A 16,001-nucleotide genomic window follows, 5' to 3' on the forward strand; every position below is an offset into this window, starting at 1 on the left:
ACTCATTTTAACCTACATAATCGTACACAGTGGAAACTCTATAAACCATAAAAGGAAGGTCAATATTCTTCTAACAATGTCTGAGATATAGAAATAAGTATTAAGATAGAAATGTTCCATCTGCGCACCACTGGAAAGACAGAATTATGTGGTTCATGAACATGGGGGTTTGGCCTCACTAGGACATGGGCTTCATGGCAGACTGTGTGGGTTCACTGGACCTCCTAGGCCCTGTTCCTCCTCCCAGGCAATTCCAATTCCAGCCAAGCCCCAGGGTCCCAACTCTACAGAAACCCCAAGCTGCTGTCCTGTGTACAGCTAGGGTAGCTCAGCGTGGGCAGAGGACAGGTTATCCCTCCAGGCTGCCCAGCAAGCAGGCTCTGAAGGATCGGACACTGTTGCAGTATCTGTTCCACCCCCAGACCTGGGGTCTGCATAGATCTTCCCACCCCTTGCAGCCTGCAGGCAGCTGACCTATATATAAAGCCGGCCCCACTGTCCCCCTAAGCTGCACCCGCCCTCTTCCCGGGGCCAGAGCTCACTCACCGTGATCTGCTTCACATCTTCTTCTGCCTCATCCTGTGAAGAGTCTCCTGCTGTAAGAGAAAGCAGACTCTTCTTATAGCCTCTAATGGAGCCCCCAACTCCCCAGAAAGCCTCATGAAGGGGGATCTGCAAATTCTCCTTCTAGACAAAGGTGGTTGCAAAAGTCTGCAGTTCTCAGTTGGGGGCAAGTTTGTCCACCAGGGGACACTTGGAAATGCAGGAAATCATTTTTGGTTGCCAGAACTATGGATGTGAGCGCTCCTGGTATCCAGTGGGTAGAGCCAGGGATGCTGCTAAGCATCCTGGAATCCATCCCTCTGCAGTTAATTTTTTTTTTTAAGATTTTATTTATTTATTCATGAGAGACACACAGAGAGAGGCAGAGACACAGGCAGAGGGAGAAGCGGGCTCCATGCAGGGACCCCAATGAGGGACTTGATTCCTGGACTCTGGGATCACACCCTGAGCCAAAGGAAACGCTCAACAGCTGAGCCACCCAGGCATCCCCCTCTGCAGTGATATTTTCCATGACCAACCCATCCCGTCAAAAAGGAGACAGACAGAAGGGCCCCAGAGCTCACCCTCATTGGCAGCCTCCCTCTCTCGGTGCTTGGCGTCTGCCTTATCCAGGTAGGAGAAGCTCGGCCGAAGCTGCAGGATGCCATGTAAAGGCGTCAGGTGAAGCTCACCTGGCAGAGGAAGAAGGGCTTGGACCTGACTCTAGGAACTAGGGCTAGCCCACCCATCCTGGCCTTGGCCTGCTGCCAAAACAACCTCACCTCTGCTCTAGCCCCCAGTCCCAGAGCCTTGGGACCACCGGGAATGTGGCCATTCCCAATCCCACCTGGCCCTGAGGATGCAGTAAGCACACAACGGCATATACCTAGAGCATTCTGCTCAAAGCTGCTTCTTTAAGCCTTTAAGGCCTTCCCAACCCCGGTCACCACCACCTCCCCGCCAGTAGCTCACTCTGGCACACACAGGGCAACTCTTCCAAACACAGCCTGCTCTTCCTACCAGGCCCTTGTCAGACAAATACCAAATGATTTCACTCATATGTGGAATTTAAGAAACAAAAGAATGGGGGAAAAAAAAGCACACACACAAAAAACCAGACTCGGGGCTCCTGGCTGGCTCAGTCTACAGAACATGTGACTCTCCACCTCTAGGTTAGGAGTTTAAGCCCCACATTGGGTGGGTATGGAGCCTACTTAACAAAACAAAACAATCACAGAACCCACAGACTCTTAACTACAGAGAACAAACTGATGGTCACCAGAGGGGAGGTGGGTGGGGGATGAGTAAAACACGAGATGGGGAGTCAAAGCACATGTATCACAATGAGCCCTGAGCCAGGTACAGAATCATTGAATCACTCCATTGTACGACTGACACGAATATAACACTTTGTTAATTAAAACGGAAGTAAAAAAATTTTAAAAAAATCATCTTCTCACTCTCCATATAATAATAATTTCCAGAAATGTTAAACAGTTTTGTATAAAATTAAACTTTAAATACTAGAAAATAAATTTTAGAGGAGAACCTTTCTTTCTCCCTAGGATGGGAGAAAGAATCCTAAAGAACAAGACAGGACAGGCAACTTGGCTACAGAAAAATACAATCACGTTGGGAAGATGGGAAAAGTCCTGCAGATGGATGGTGGTGACGGTGGCACACCAACTTGAATGCCCTCAATGTCACTGAACTATATATACACTTAAAAATGGTTAAAATGAGGGGTGCCTGGGTGGCGCAGTCAGGTAGGTGTCTGACTGGGTTTCAGTTCAGGTCGTGATCTCAAGGTTGTGAGGTCAAGTCCCGTGTCAGGCTCTGTGCTCAGCACAGAGTCTAAGATTCTCCTCTTCCTCTGCCTACCCTTACCCACCCTCCTGGGAGTGTGCACTCTCTAAAATAAAGAAATCTTTTTAAAAAAGTATATTTAACAATAAAAATTAGTTAAGAAAAATGAATGGTCCTAGTTACAAGATGTGAGACACAGATGCAAAAAAGAAAGATATTTATCTGATAATACTTTTGAATCTATTCTAGTTTGTTTCCTAAGTGTTCAGATTAGCTTTACTTATTGTTTTATGAACTCTACACTTACTTTTAATGCTTTTACGGAGATATAATTCACATGCCATGCAAAACCCACCCATTTAAAGCATACTAGTCAATGTATTTTAATATGTTCCTAGAGTTGTACAACCAGCACTATAATCAATTTAAGAACATTTCAGGGGCACTGGGGTGGCTCGGCTGTGTTCCACTCTTGATTTCAGCTCAGGTCATGATCTCAGGCTCCTGAGATTGAGGCCCTGCGCTGGGCTCTGCACTGGGCATGGAGCCTGCTTGGGATTCTCACTCCCTCCACCCCCCAAAGAACATTTTTTTAATCTCCCTAGATAGAAATCCTGAACCCATCCTCAGTCATTCCCCATTCCACATTCCTCCCAGCCACAGGCAACTACAACCTGCTTTCTCTACAAACTTGCCTCTTTAGGACACTTCATATAAATGGACTCAGAATATGTGGCCTTCTGTGAGTGGCTTTTCTCACTGAGCATCACATTTTCAAGGTTCATGCATGCTAGAGGATGTAGGAGTACTTCATTCCTTCACGTGGCCAAGTAACTTTCAATGGCATGGCACTGTGCAATCCAGGCATCAGCTGATAGAACTGTTTCTACTTTTCACTATTATGAATAATGCTTCTACGAGTTTTTGTGTAGACAGACATTTTAATTCTCTAGGGTAGATGCTAAGAGTAAAACTGCTCATGCACAAGCACCTTGTTTTGTTTTTTGGGGGGCAGGGGGGGTTTGAGAAGGAGGAAGAGGGAGAGAGAGTGCACGATCAAGTGAGTAGGGGTAGTTAGGCTGTGCGTATGCCTATGTCCCAGGAGGACAATGACCTTGGAAGCAGCATCTCTATCAGGTCAAGATCCAAAGCCAGAAATCCTCAGAAGTGGCCTATTCTAGCGCCCTGACAACATCACTTCCACAACCAGCCTGGCCCCTATGGGTGTCCAGTATTCGGAGAATAGCAAGCTGAGTACCAGGCTAGAGATAGCCCACCCCACCCCATCCCAGCCATCCTGCTTCCCTCCAAGCGGCCTCCAGGAGCCACAGCAGCCTGGCTGCCCAGTGTGGGTACCTTGCCGGTAGAGCGCAGCAGCGTAACGGGCTGTGTTACTAGTGCTCTGGGAGGAACAGAACGTCTGCTTGTCCATCAGCTTCCTGGGAGCATGGGGAGAACAGAAGTCAAGGGGAAGGAAGCTCCAATCTCAAAGCACAGCAGGGATAGCCCTCTCTACCCCAGACACCTTCCAAAGTTCAACACCCAGGGACAGGGCACAAGGCCCCACCTCAGCATGTGCGAGCCTCAGGAGGGAAGCTGGGGAAGAGAAAACTCAAGACCTGGTTTGTGGCCCAGGGATAAGTAGTAAGTCAAGCCCCCGCCCCCATCAAAGGAGACATTTGCCACGGGGCAGCGTTGCACCAGACCCAAGCATGTGAAATTGGGACGCTGGGAGGGAGCCTGGCAATGAGGGACAAGGGCCTTGGTGTCTTACAGGCCTTTGGAAGGCTTGGATCAGGGCCCGTCAGAGCTTGGATGCTGGACCCAGGGAACTCACGAGGAGTAAGTGCTGCTGTCGTCCGCGCAGGCGCCGTCCACGTTGAGTGCAATCTGCTCCCCTTTGCTGCGGCAGTAGTTGGGGTTTAGGGTATCAATGGCCATCTCGAGTTCTACCTGCAGGCAACAAGCAACCCCCAGCATGAGCGACTCAGGACCCCAGAGTCCTGCCCAGAAGCAGGCCCGACACATGTCCTGCAAGGGCTCCTGGGTTCAGTCTACATCAAAGGCCACAAATCCCAATCCCAACAGAAAGGCTAGGGTGCTATTTGGGGGGCAGGGAGGTCATGCAGTTCTGTTTGTCCTCCCTATTCTATCCTCCAAAATCTACATTAGGTGCCAACATTTAAAATTCAAGGGAGTTTCTCATAAATATTTTCATTTCCAACTTTTCTTGAGAAGTCAGTGCAATGGGAACTGGCAATGGGAGGCTAGAGCTGCAGCCACTCCCCTGCCCCCCTACTCCTGGACAAGGCACAGCTCCAGTTCTCCCCGCCAGTGTCACCCCATCCCTCCGAGGCACTAGATTTTCCACCGTACCAGAGCTGCTGGGAGCACAAGCCCCCATTTCCTCTCTCTAACTCATCTCCAGCCTTATTCTCTCCTGGCCTCTCTGGAGTTGCTTACCCCCTTTCTTTCTGGAAACTTTCCTTTTTGAGCTTTCCAGGCTCTGCAAGCAACTCGTTCTCCAACTGCTCCTTCTCTGGGATTCTAGTCCCCAAGGGCCTGTCTCTTCACTTCCATCAGCCCCCACCTGTGCCACCCCTCCCCTCCTCTACCTCCATCAGAGGGCAGCCCCACCTTCTGCTGCTTGGGCTTGATCTTGGCGGAGAGGTGTGGAATGTCATCGTAGGTCATCGAGGCTGGACGCACAGGGTACTGGGAAGGAAGAAAGCCGTTAGTCTACCCGCCCAGCCTACCCCAGTGTTGGGCTCAAAGGCTCCACCAAGAATCAATGCCAAGCAGAGACCAGAGTCCTTGCTGGTCCCCATCTGTGTCCCCTTCATGCTGGCTCCATCCGGCTTCCTTCCGAAAGGCAAATCTTCGAAGGTCTCTGACCTCGGAGGGACAAACCCAAGTTTAGGAACCCAAACAGGTCTCAGCACACAGAGCCCTGCCCTGGAGGCAAGAGGAAGGATCCACCATCTTGCTGCTAGACCACCCATCCAGGTGGAGATGGAGGGGACACAAGACCAAGCACAGGAAGCACAGACCGATGACCTGCCCAGTGATGTGCTGTGGCTGAAGGTGGGTGATGGGTATGTGCGAATGTATCATCCCAGTCTTTCTCTGCTGCCCTGTAAACTTTGCCGTAATAAAAAGCTGCCACCGATCCACTCAGAGAGTCCCTTCTGGGCCTCAGTATCACCATGCGTGAAGTTGTTTTCATGTCACACTTGGATATACTGCTCTGATGTCACTTCTTCACTCTGAACACACTGGAGATATCTTCCCCCATAAGCCCTTACCGGGCACCTTTCCTTTCTTCTGCACCAAACTATGGGGTGGATGGATGAGTCATGATTTGGACCTGCCCTTGACAAGCTGTGGCACCTGTACCATGACAGCCTCTGGAGTCTGCTGGAAGTGTGGCAGTGCAGAGTAAACCCTCTGTGTGAGCGCCCTTTCTGGCCAGCTCCATTCCAGCCCAAGGCAATGGAGATTTCCCAAAAGCTCACTCAACTAGCAACACAGTGACTCCCCCTTGCTTCCTGGGCTGGAGCTTAGGGCAGCGGTAGGAGAAATAGTCTGGGCCTGAAAAGGGCCTGGGCGGGGATAGGCTTGCACACAACAGTCAGGAGGCCCCTGGTCTGCCAAGATCTGGGGCAGCCCTGTAATCTCCTGATCTTGGGATGGGACGGGTGGTGGTAAAGGGCAGAGGTTCTGGAATCAGGCCTGGGTTCTGATCCCAGCTCTGCCTCTTGCAACTTGTGTACTTGGGCTGGCTCCTTGCTCACAGGGCTGCTGGGACAGGGAAGAAGGCAAAGAGAGTGGACACCAACCCAGGGCCTGGCTCACAGAGAACACATATTGGGGGGGGGGGGGGGTGAAACCATCACCATGACCACCAATCAGTTCCCCATCATTCTGCAGCCAGACAAGGAAGCAGGTTGGGGAGGCCTGAAGGACAGACCTCCAGCCCCACAGTCCATAAAGGCAGACTCGGGCGGGGGCAGGAGGAGGATGCTGGGTCTCTTCCCAGCTCACATATGGAGCACCACCACTGCTGCCCTGTCCCAGGCCCTGTGCACAAGTTACCAGATTCCCTGTGCTGCCTCACCTTCTCATAGGCAACATGAAGACAAAATACTTGAAATTATAACCTCATTATTGGAAGCGTAAACTGGGGCAAAAGTTTGTCCATTCCTCTAAACGTTAAATACTAGATCCAGCAATTCCGCTCCTAAGGATATGCCCAAGAGAAATGAAAACACCTGTCCGCACAGAAACCTGTACGGGATGTTCATAGCAGCACCGCTCATGAAAGCCCAAAGTGGAAACACCCAGACACCCACCAATGCGTGGATAATCAAAATGTGGTGTATGAATCCAGGCAGTGGGATACTACTTGCCCACAGAAAGGATTGAGGTGCTGATACATGTTACAACATGAGTGAGCTAAGAAGCCACCTATGCCATGATTGCATGTACATGAAATGTCCTGAACAGGCAGATCCATAGAGCGAGAAAACAGGCTAACAGTTGCTTCAGGATGCAGGTAGGAAGGGGGACAAAACTCCCCTAAAATAGACTGTGGAGCTGAGCTCCAGGCTGGGCCGTGTTCTGAGCACTTTAGCACAGATTCATCCACCCCCACAGGGACTCTACAGGGCAGGCAGCATTACCGCCACCATTTTGCAAATGAGGAAATGGAGGTATGGAGAGCTTCAGGACCTTGCCGAGGCTCACAGCTAAGTCACAATGGAGATGGAACTGGGCCTCCACACGTCTACCCATCCTCAGAGCCCAAGCTTTAACCACAACATTGCTCTGCCTCTCAAAGCTGCCCTGGTTTTCCCATCTTCGATGTGAGACTATGGACCTGCCCACCCACAAAAGCCAAGAGAACCACCTCGTCCCACACTTTGGGCCCCAAACCCTAAGCAAGGCTGAGGTTTCCCAGGCCCCCTCACCCACCACCCCAACGCTCAAGGGGCGCCCTTCGTCTTCTGCTCTCATCATTACCTGAAACAGATAGAGCTTCTCTGCCAGACTTTTGGCCAAGTACACGTCGATCTGGGAAAAAGGGAAGAAGACTTAAACAGGAGACAGAACCCGGTGCCTGCCCCGGCATGTCCCTGCTCCTTGGATGTCAGTCAGGGGTCGTGGCTCCTAGAGGCAGTGTGGGGGAGGAGGCAAGAGCTCAGCTACTGCTAGAAACAGAAGGAGTCTCCAGCCTCCCTCTCTACAGTTCCCAGGGCGACCAGGATAAGAGCTCCTGGTCCCTTCCTAGGCCCACTATAACCCAATAAAAATGTACCTTCCCTGAGGCCACTCAGATCAGGATGTATCCTAGAGCCAGATTAAATGCTTTTCCAACGAGGCCAGGGTAGAGGAGAGCTTACCCACTTGCCTGCGCTTCCTCCCTGTGCCCTCTGCCACCTACCCTGGATTGACCTGTCACATCATCTTAAGGTGGTCTGCAAGCCCCTCTAAGAATGATCTGGCCCAACTCTCCTCCTTCTCAACACTAACCACCCCTGCTTGCCCCACCATGCAGCAGTTTACCTCCCTGCTTCCCTGCTCTTCAGATGAACCATGTTCTCTACCCCAACCAGGCCTTAAGGAGGAGTAAAGGGCATCAGCACAGGTGAAGGGCATTCTAGGTGGTGGGAGCAGTATGTGCAAAGGCCCGGTGGCTCTAGGATATGTCTGGATCTGGGCCAACTCTGCAACTACCTCCCCACCAACTGCATCTTAAGACCCCATCTTTGTCAGTCTTGCCCACAGATCTTAAGTTTTCCAAAGGCAGGATGCTGCCTTGCTCCCTGTTGTCACAGCCCCCAGCACATAGTGGATCCAGTGAACAACTACTGAATGACTTCTGGGCAGGCCCAGGAAGAAGGGAGAGCTGTCAAACCCATTCATTCAATGAACAGTCACTGAGTATCTACTAAGTGACAGGCACTGAACTTGGCTTTGTAGGCACAATGGTAAAAAACAAAATCTCTCCCTCGTAAAGCTTATGTTCCAATGGAAGGAGATTATGTCTAGGAGATGGGGAGTACTGTGAGCAAGCACAGAGCATGGCCAAGGTAAGGGGCTTGAAGGGGCCAAGGAGGATGTACAGGAGAGCACCACATGAGGGGGGGGGGGGTAGTGAGAAATGCTGGACCAAGGATTGGGAGAAAGGGAAGGGTTATCTGCAGGCAGTTATCTAGAAGAAGAGGGTTCCATGCAGAGGGAACAGCTTGTGTTAAGGGTCCCTGGGATGCCAAAAGATGCCAGGCCGGCCTGAAGATGAAGGAAGGGCCACAGTCCCACTGCCTAAAGCCCTGGGCCGGGGCACTTCTCCCTGGTAGCCCCAGCAGAGGGTGGGAAGCAGCAGTTACCTCCTGTATGACTGGGTCATCCTCTTCATTGGCCATACTAGGGGGAGCCAGCCGCACGATCCTCAGACTCAATCTGCAAGGGAGAGCAAGAGGCCTGAAATAAATGTCAGTCAGCCACGCCACCAACACCCCTGGGTGGCACCTATGCTGCAACAGGCCCTGCTCTGGGAGAGGAGAGCCTGAGATAAACAGAACCTGACCTTCTTTCTATGCCTTTCCTGGAGTCAACACAGACAGCCAATTCTATACCTCCACTGGCCAGAATCTAACAAGGAGAAACCACCAGAGGGTGCAAAGAGGTGGACCCACAGCAGCACGTATCGGCTACACCTGTGGGGAAATACATGACCAGCTTTAAGGGTCTTTTGACTACTCACAAAAAAGAGGTCACTGCCAGGCAGGAGGATGGAGACTGGCTGGTCTACATCCATGATGAAAACCTTGAGCACCAACTGGGGGCCATAAAGGGCAAGTGTTAAGAAACTTGCCCAACAGGAAGAGCAGGGAGTCCCAAGGCTTTCCAGGGGGACTGTCTCTGGTATCTGACTTTTAAGCAAACTTGAAGCTCAACTCTGTGTGAGAGGATTCTCCTGTTTTGTGTGTGACACAAAATGACCCTCTTCCCAGATTTTACTCAGCACAACCCTGCAAGGAGGCTTGGGTGTCCCCACTTTCTAAGGGGAGCTGCAGGGATGGTGTGCATGGCTAGCCAGAGAGCAAGCCAGCCGACGGCCCGGGATTCCAAGCCAGGCCAGGTAACAGCTACAGGTAGGGGAGCTCAGAGGCAAGGAAGAGCCTTCCTGCTGGGGAAGACAAGGGGGCATCTGGGCTGAGCCCTGAAGGACTGAAGGATCTGGACAGGCGGATCTGGACAGGCCATGACTCCTGAGAGCAAGAGGGACCCCAGGTGACTGGCAATACTTCAAGCACCTGGAGGGGAGAAGCCTGCAGGTCTCCTCGGCAGAGGGGAACTAACTCACCCAGGCTGACTCTTATTCCCGCAGGGAGAGGATGTTCATATGGGTACCTCCGGAAGCAGCCCCCAGACCCCTAGTTTCTGGTAAGACCATCATGATTTGTCTTATCTACTTAACACCTGAGTTATTCAATATTTAAAAGGATCTAATACCTTCACCATGGGTGGGGCTCAAGGTCATCTAAGCCCTCTGCCTGCGGTGTACCACCTGGAATCACTTGGCGCATTCCAGATACTTATTCCAAACTCAGACGGCTCAGCCCCAACACTAGCCTCTTCCCCGATGCCTCTGTTCTCCTCACCCCACACCAGCAACTCCTGTCAGTTCCACCCTTAAAGGAGGTCTGAAGTCCAGCCACCCCCACTGTCACCATCCCAGCCCCCATCCAGCCGGCTCCACTGCCTGCCTGTACCACAGCAATTACCAGAATGGTCTCCCTGCCTCACCTGAGACCCTACGATCTTTGCCCAACCCCACAGCCAGTGCCAGTGATCCCCTGAAAGTCACATCAGAGCTCGCCATGCCTCTGCCTTTGAGGACCTCCCGTCCCGCCCAGGACAGAAGCTCAAGTCTTTATGACTCACCTGCTGCCACCACCACCCCTTTACCTCTCAGATCTCCTCTCCCACTGGCATCCTTCCTCTCCCCCAACCTTGGGCCTTGGCAATCGCTCTACCCTGAGAGCCTCATGGCTCCCTCCCTCACCTCTTCCAAGGTTTTGCTCAAATGTCACCTTGTCACAAGACCTTCCCTATCTACCGTATCCAAAATTGCAATACCCTTCTTCAATTCCCTTCCCGGGTCTGGGTTTCCCCAAAGCAGGCATCACCACCCGACAGTTATTATTTTGTCCCCACCCTCACTGCCAGTAAGTTACACGAAGGCAGAGATTCTGGTCTATTTTGTCCCTTGCTGTACCCTCCTTACCCCACAGCAGGCACTCCCTACACACCTGTTGTCTGAATAAATAAGCCACAGGAAGGCTATTTAATAGGGAGCTACCAAAGATTTTTGAGTGGAGGAAGATGTGGAGGGCCGAAGAAGGTAAAACTAGAGGAAAGATGCTACCTCAACAATGACGGCTTGAAGACTGGATGAAAATCAGAAGCCTGAGACTGACAGTTTTAGGTTCCTGCTCTGGCCCAGACAGAGGGTGATGGATGACAGAGCCCCAGACCCCACCCCATCTGCACTGGCCACCAAGCAGCACAGATGGAGGTCAAGCACCTAGATCCTCTGTGCCTGGCTCTGTGGACAAAAGAGACCAGGGACTTACACACGAGTCAGGGAACAGGTCATATATGAAGAGGTGTGCCCTGGGAGGTTCCCCAGACACGATCATTCCTGAGCAACTGGCTTTCTCAGCTACTGTTGGGCTCTGCTAACCTCTCCCCAGTCACTGAGGAGCTCAGGGAGGATGAGATCCCTGGGGCCCCTGCTCCTCCTCCAGCTGGCACATGTGACGGGGTAACAGGCAGGGCTCTCGCTTCCCTTCATCCTCCCAGCCGACATCAACCAACCAGGTAGCTTTCCAACTTTTCAGCCCAAGGCCTATACTAAGAAATCCACTCCATATAAATGACTCAGAACATAGACACAATTATGTAACTAAGCTAAGGTTTCGAACAACCATAACAGTCCCTACTATCCGTGATACAGTGCTGTTTTCGACCTTCACTCATTAAAATTAAACACGCTGGTTACAATCCCTCAAAGTGATTTCACATCCCACCAGCAAAACTTTTTTTTAAAGTAATCTCTATGCAGAACATGGGGCTCAAACTCACCACCCCCAGATCAAGAGCTACATGCTCTACTGACTGAGCCAGCCAGGCACCACTCACTAATAAATCTTGATCCATGATTAAAAAGTACTGCTCCAACAAATCTCCCTGGCATTCCTCTTCTCTACCTCCAACCCTCCCAGAAACAGCCAGAGTTGTCCTTGCGAAAGAGTAAATCATATCATTCTCCTGCTCAAAACCCTTCACCTGCCACATAGGATAAAACCCAAACTTCTCTCTATGGCCTCAAGGCCCTGTAAGACCTTGTCCCTGCCTTTCCCCTCACCATCTATCTACACAGCCAGGTAGCCACCTGCTGGACCTCTAAGAGGCTAGGCCCCAGTCTGTCTCAGAACCTCTGCAAGTCATCTACTTCTCCCAAGTCTTTTCAAAGCTGGCTCCTTTTCCTTAGATATCACTACCACTACCCCCTCCAGGAGAGAGGTTCCCCTGATGCCCATCTTCAAGAGCTTCCCCGGTCAACCGGCTCCCAGTCACTATCACCTCTCCCTGTTTTCTTTCTTTCGTGGTTCTTACCATAATCTGCAACTAGCTAGTCTATGTGTGTCTGTGTTGTCTGCCTTCTGCACTAGAATGTAAGCTCCACAGGGGCCTCTCAGTTACTTCAACCATAAAGTGGAGATGATTACGCTTTACTTCATCAAGTTGTTATAAGGATTATTATCTCTTTTTAAAATCCATGCTGCTCTCCCAATACCTAGAACAGTGCCTGGCATGAAGCAGACACTCAATATAGGACACAAAGAATAATGAAATAAATGAACGTGTGGAATCAGGCAGTTACAGACCATTTACCCAGTGAGCCTAACTCAGCCCCATCCAGACACTGGTGGACTCATGGTTTGGGCCTTATGGACACTTGAGGAACAGAAAGGGGCTGTGGCCAAGGCAGCAGCAGACCTCCTGGCCATAATGTACTCTGTGGCAGTGACCATGGCCTTGAGCTCATGAAATTTCCCCCAGCGGGGAGCTGTCAACAAATGGAAAGGAGACAAGGACGCCAGGTAGAGCTAAGAAGGGGTACAGAGCAAAGGAAATACCTGAATGCTCCACCTGGGTGCATCCCTGTGCACCTAGGGATCTAACCTGTCAGCCAATCGGAAATTCGGAGGCAACTCCAGAGGCTCTTTAGCTACTGGAGAGTGGACAAAGTACAGCAGGGTCAAGTCGAGAGGGTCTCAAGGCAAACAGTCTCAAGGCCTGGATTCTAGCTGCCTGTGAGCCTCTTGGGCAAGGCGTCTCCCCACTCTGGGTCACCTCGGCTTTTACCTCTGTTAAAGACTTAGCCTGGAGAAACAGAACCAATTAACCCTTAACTGAGCATCAGACCCTACTCCAAGGACTTCACACTACCGCCACATTTCTCAACAGTCCTCTAAGTCAACATGCATCAGTCCCAATTAAGAAATGAGGGAACTAAGATTAAGGGAGTAGGTAATTTCACCCAAGGTCACAGCACTGGAGAAGAGCAGAGCCAGGGGGGAAACCGGGGTCTGGCTGATGTCAACGATCCGGATTCTTAACCACTGTGCTGCACACCTCTCGAATAAAAGGCAGTATGGGATAGTGGTTAAGAGCCTAGACTCTCAAAACACAACTACACCGGTTCAAATCCCACCTCAACTACTTACCATCTGGGGCCCACCCGGGATGGTTTCCTCTTAAAGGGTCTCACTATTTTCATCCCTAAAATGGGGATAAAAAAAGTACCAACCTCCCGCGAGGGCTGCGGTGAGAATTAGACAAGGTGGTAAATGTAACCTGCGGAGGGGAGCTTTGCTATTTACTCGGCAACGTGTGTTTTCTTCCCAGGTCGGAGGGAGCAAGCACAACGCTGCCGAGCTGGGACGTGTCGCATCTTACCTGAAGCCCTCACCACAAGCCTACGGGGTAGGTTAATTTTATTATCCCCATTTCACAGATGAAGCAGCTCTGGCGACTGCGAAGACCTCCTCTACGGCCCAACGACTGTAAAGCTAACACAAGTCAACGACCTTGCTGATGTGCTGGCTTACTCGACGTGCTTCCAGACACCTCCTCCAAGCCGGCGTCGGGGCCCGATCCGCCGCCCGGCGCGGGCTCTCGGGGGCCTGAAGCGATGAATGGGCAGCGCCGGGCCCGGCCGGCGTCGGGGGCAGCGGCGAGGAGGGCGCCCGGGCAGGCTTGGGGACGCGCCGTCCGGCGGGGGTCAGGCCCCCTTCTCACGCGCCCCCCGCGGCCATCGCCACCCGCCGCCGCGCTGGCGGGACCCGGCTGCCCTCGGACAGGTGCTCCCGCAGGAGGCCCGCCTGCGCCGGGCGGAGCAAGGCAGCTGGACCCTGAGTCAGCGCCGGCAGCCCTGCTGCGGCACCCCCGACTCCAGGGCCGGGCCGAGCTCGCAGAGCTGGGCCGGGTCTCCGGGGGGGAGGGGGCCCGGCTGCTCATCCTTCCCGCCCGAGCCCCGGGAGGCCCCAGAGCCCCCGGGCTCGGCGCGGCGCGGCGCGGGCCTCCCGGCCTACCCGGCAGCCCAGCCCAGGCCCACCTCGCGAGGGCGGCCCGGCTCCAACCGACGCGTGCGCTGCCTTCTCGGCACTCACCTCTCCGCGGGGGCCGCGCGCGGGCGGCGGCAACGGCCCAGGTACCCGCGGGCTGCAGAGGCGGCGGCGGCCCGGCTCTCCTCAGGCAGCGGCCATGTTGCTGGTGGAGAAACTCCAGCGGACACGTGGGGGGAGCGGGGCCGGGCCTCGCGCTTCCTTTTACCCACAATGCCCCGCCCCGGCGCGCGCAGACCCGCCCCCTCCGCCGCTCCATTCATGCGGGCCGCCCGCCCGGCCTGGCAGCAGGGGGCGCTGGTGACCCGGCAAAAGGGCAGAGAACGGCCCGCTGCCAAAGCGGTAGGGCCAAAAAAAAACAAAAGCGCTCTGGCAGCGGTGGGATTCGAACCCACGCCCCCGAAGAGACTGGAGCCTTAATCCAGCGCCTTAGACCGCTCGGCCACGCTACCGTGCTGCTCAGTGGGCCTTCCGGGAAGCTATTTAATACTTTCTGAGCAAATTTCATTAATGTTTCTCGCGTTTCGCTTGTTTTTGATAGATTTTGAATGTGTCATCCGTTTAAAGGAAAATATTTCCTCTGATATCTACACCCACATTTTTTTTTTCCCCCGCCCCGAACAGGTTTCAGAGCGATAAGCAGTTTAAGAATCCGTGTTCGGAGTCGGCTGTTGAGCCCGGAGACCTCGGAGCGGCCACGTATCCCCGGAGGAATCCTGGATTCCGGTAGTAACTCGCCCCGGGGGCTCGGAAGGCCAAACCCGGAGAGCTCGCCTGAGCAGCTTTCTCTGGAAAGTTAGGTGTTTTAATTTTTAGGTACTCAAATAATAAATGAAGTATTACAAAAATATTGAAACGTTGCAGATAAGGCCCAAATATGCACTTTTACCTTTGACCCTAAGTCCCATCCACAGAGGTGACCATTATTATCAGCTTAGTGTCTGTCTTTCTGGGTTTTTTACTGTGAATTTATGTGGCTGTCTTCATACAGATACACAGATACTCAGAGAAAAATGGATATTTTGTTTTTATTGTGTATGGGTTTTTACATAAATATTATACTATTAATCTTGATCTGCAACTGTTTTGTTTTTTGTTTCACCCAAATATACTTTTAAAATATCAATCCATGTTGATGGAAATAGATATTTAAAAATACAGAAGATTGAACACCAATAAAAAATAAATTTATTTAAAAAAATTTTTAAAAATAAAAATAAATAAATAACATAAAAATACAGAAGAAAAAATAGAAAATAAATAAAAATAAAAATACAGAAGAAGTACAAAGAAAAAATAATCACCCACATTCCCACCATCTAATATGGTAACATTTCACTTCCAATTCTTTTCCTATGTACATTCTTTTTTCTTAAAAGCTACTCAGGAAACGATCTGAATATGCTGTCCTTTTAAAAATCCATTTAAAAATATACTAGATCATTAAAAAAAATTTTTTTAAATAAAAATGTCTTAGAACATTATAAATTAAAGATAAAACCTCCTTCCCAAACATCCTCCCTCAGCTATGACTATTATGATTTGATGTGTATTCAATCAGTTTCTTATACTTTCATATCTATAATATTTATACCTATAGATACAGATATTTCTGTGTGTACATATATATATACATATATTCTCATGAACAATATATAGAATGATCTTCCGTATGTTTTCCATGTTCATAAATATTACGGTACCAAGATCATTCTGAATCATGTTCTTCTACTCCAACATTATGAAGTCTAACCAACACACAATGTGAATGTAAGTTGTTTATAATGTTATATTTAAGTTTCTGGTTAATATCCAGTTGGCACACACCCTAACATTTGGGCATTCCATATTTCTCTTCATCTTTAATTCCTCCTAAACTCAGTTTTTTTCCCCCAACTACCTTTTTAACATAAATACTGATATGCGAAGATTTCATTGCACAGGGAGAGT

The 16,001-nt window shown here is 51.0% G+C and overlaps 1 protein-coding gene and 1 non-coding gene across 3 annotated transcripts in view; both read right to left on the reverse strand.

Annotated features, from left to right (window-relative positions):
- Positions 1-14,281, reverse strand: part of POLR3E (RNA polymerase III subunit E) — a 29,301-nt gene extending 15,020 nt beyond the window's left edge. Inside the window, exons 1-8 of one of the 2 annotated variants that reach the window (XM_025983759.2) lie at positions 14,097-14,281; positions 8,739-8,811; positions 7,372-7,518; positions 4,987-5,064; positions 4,187-4,302; positions 3,706-3,788; positions 1,128-1,235; positions 547-596 (exon numbers count right to left, since the gene is read on the reverse strand). In XM_025983759.2, coding sequence (XP_025839544.1) covers positions 547-596; positions 1,128-1,235; positions 3,706-3,788; positions 4,187-4,302; positions 4,987-5,043 — 414 coding nt within the window. In that variant the 5' untranslated portion in view covers positions 5,044-5,064; positions 7,372-7,518; positions 8,739-8,811; positions 14,097-14,281. The remainder of the gene's footprint in view (positions 1-546; positions 597-1,127; positions 1,236-3,705; positions 3,789-4,186; positions 4,303-4,986; positions 5,065-7,371; positions 7,519-8,738; positions 8,812-14,096) is intronic. The other variant, XM_025983758.2, reaches the window with a different exon arrangement.
- A 140-nt stretch (positions 14,282-14,421) lies between these two features.
- On the reverse strand, positions 14,422-14,503 carry TRNAL-AAG (transfer RNA leucine (anticodon AAG)). Its single transcript has one exon. It is a non-coding gene; the product is annotated as a tRNA-Leu (tRNA).
- Between the last annotated feature and the right edge of the window lie 1,498 nt (positions 14,504-16,001).

Source organism: Vulpes vulpes, chromosome 3 (assembly GCF_048418805.1).
Source record: "Vulpes vulpes isolate BD-2025 chromosome 3, VulVul3, whole genome shotgun sequence".
In the NCBI taxonomy this organism is placed as follows: domain Eukaryota; kingdom Metazoa; phylum Chordata; class Mammalia; order Carnivora; family Canidae; genus Vulpes; species Vulpes vulpes.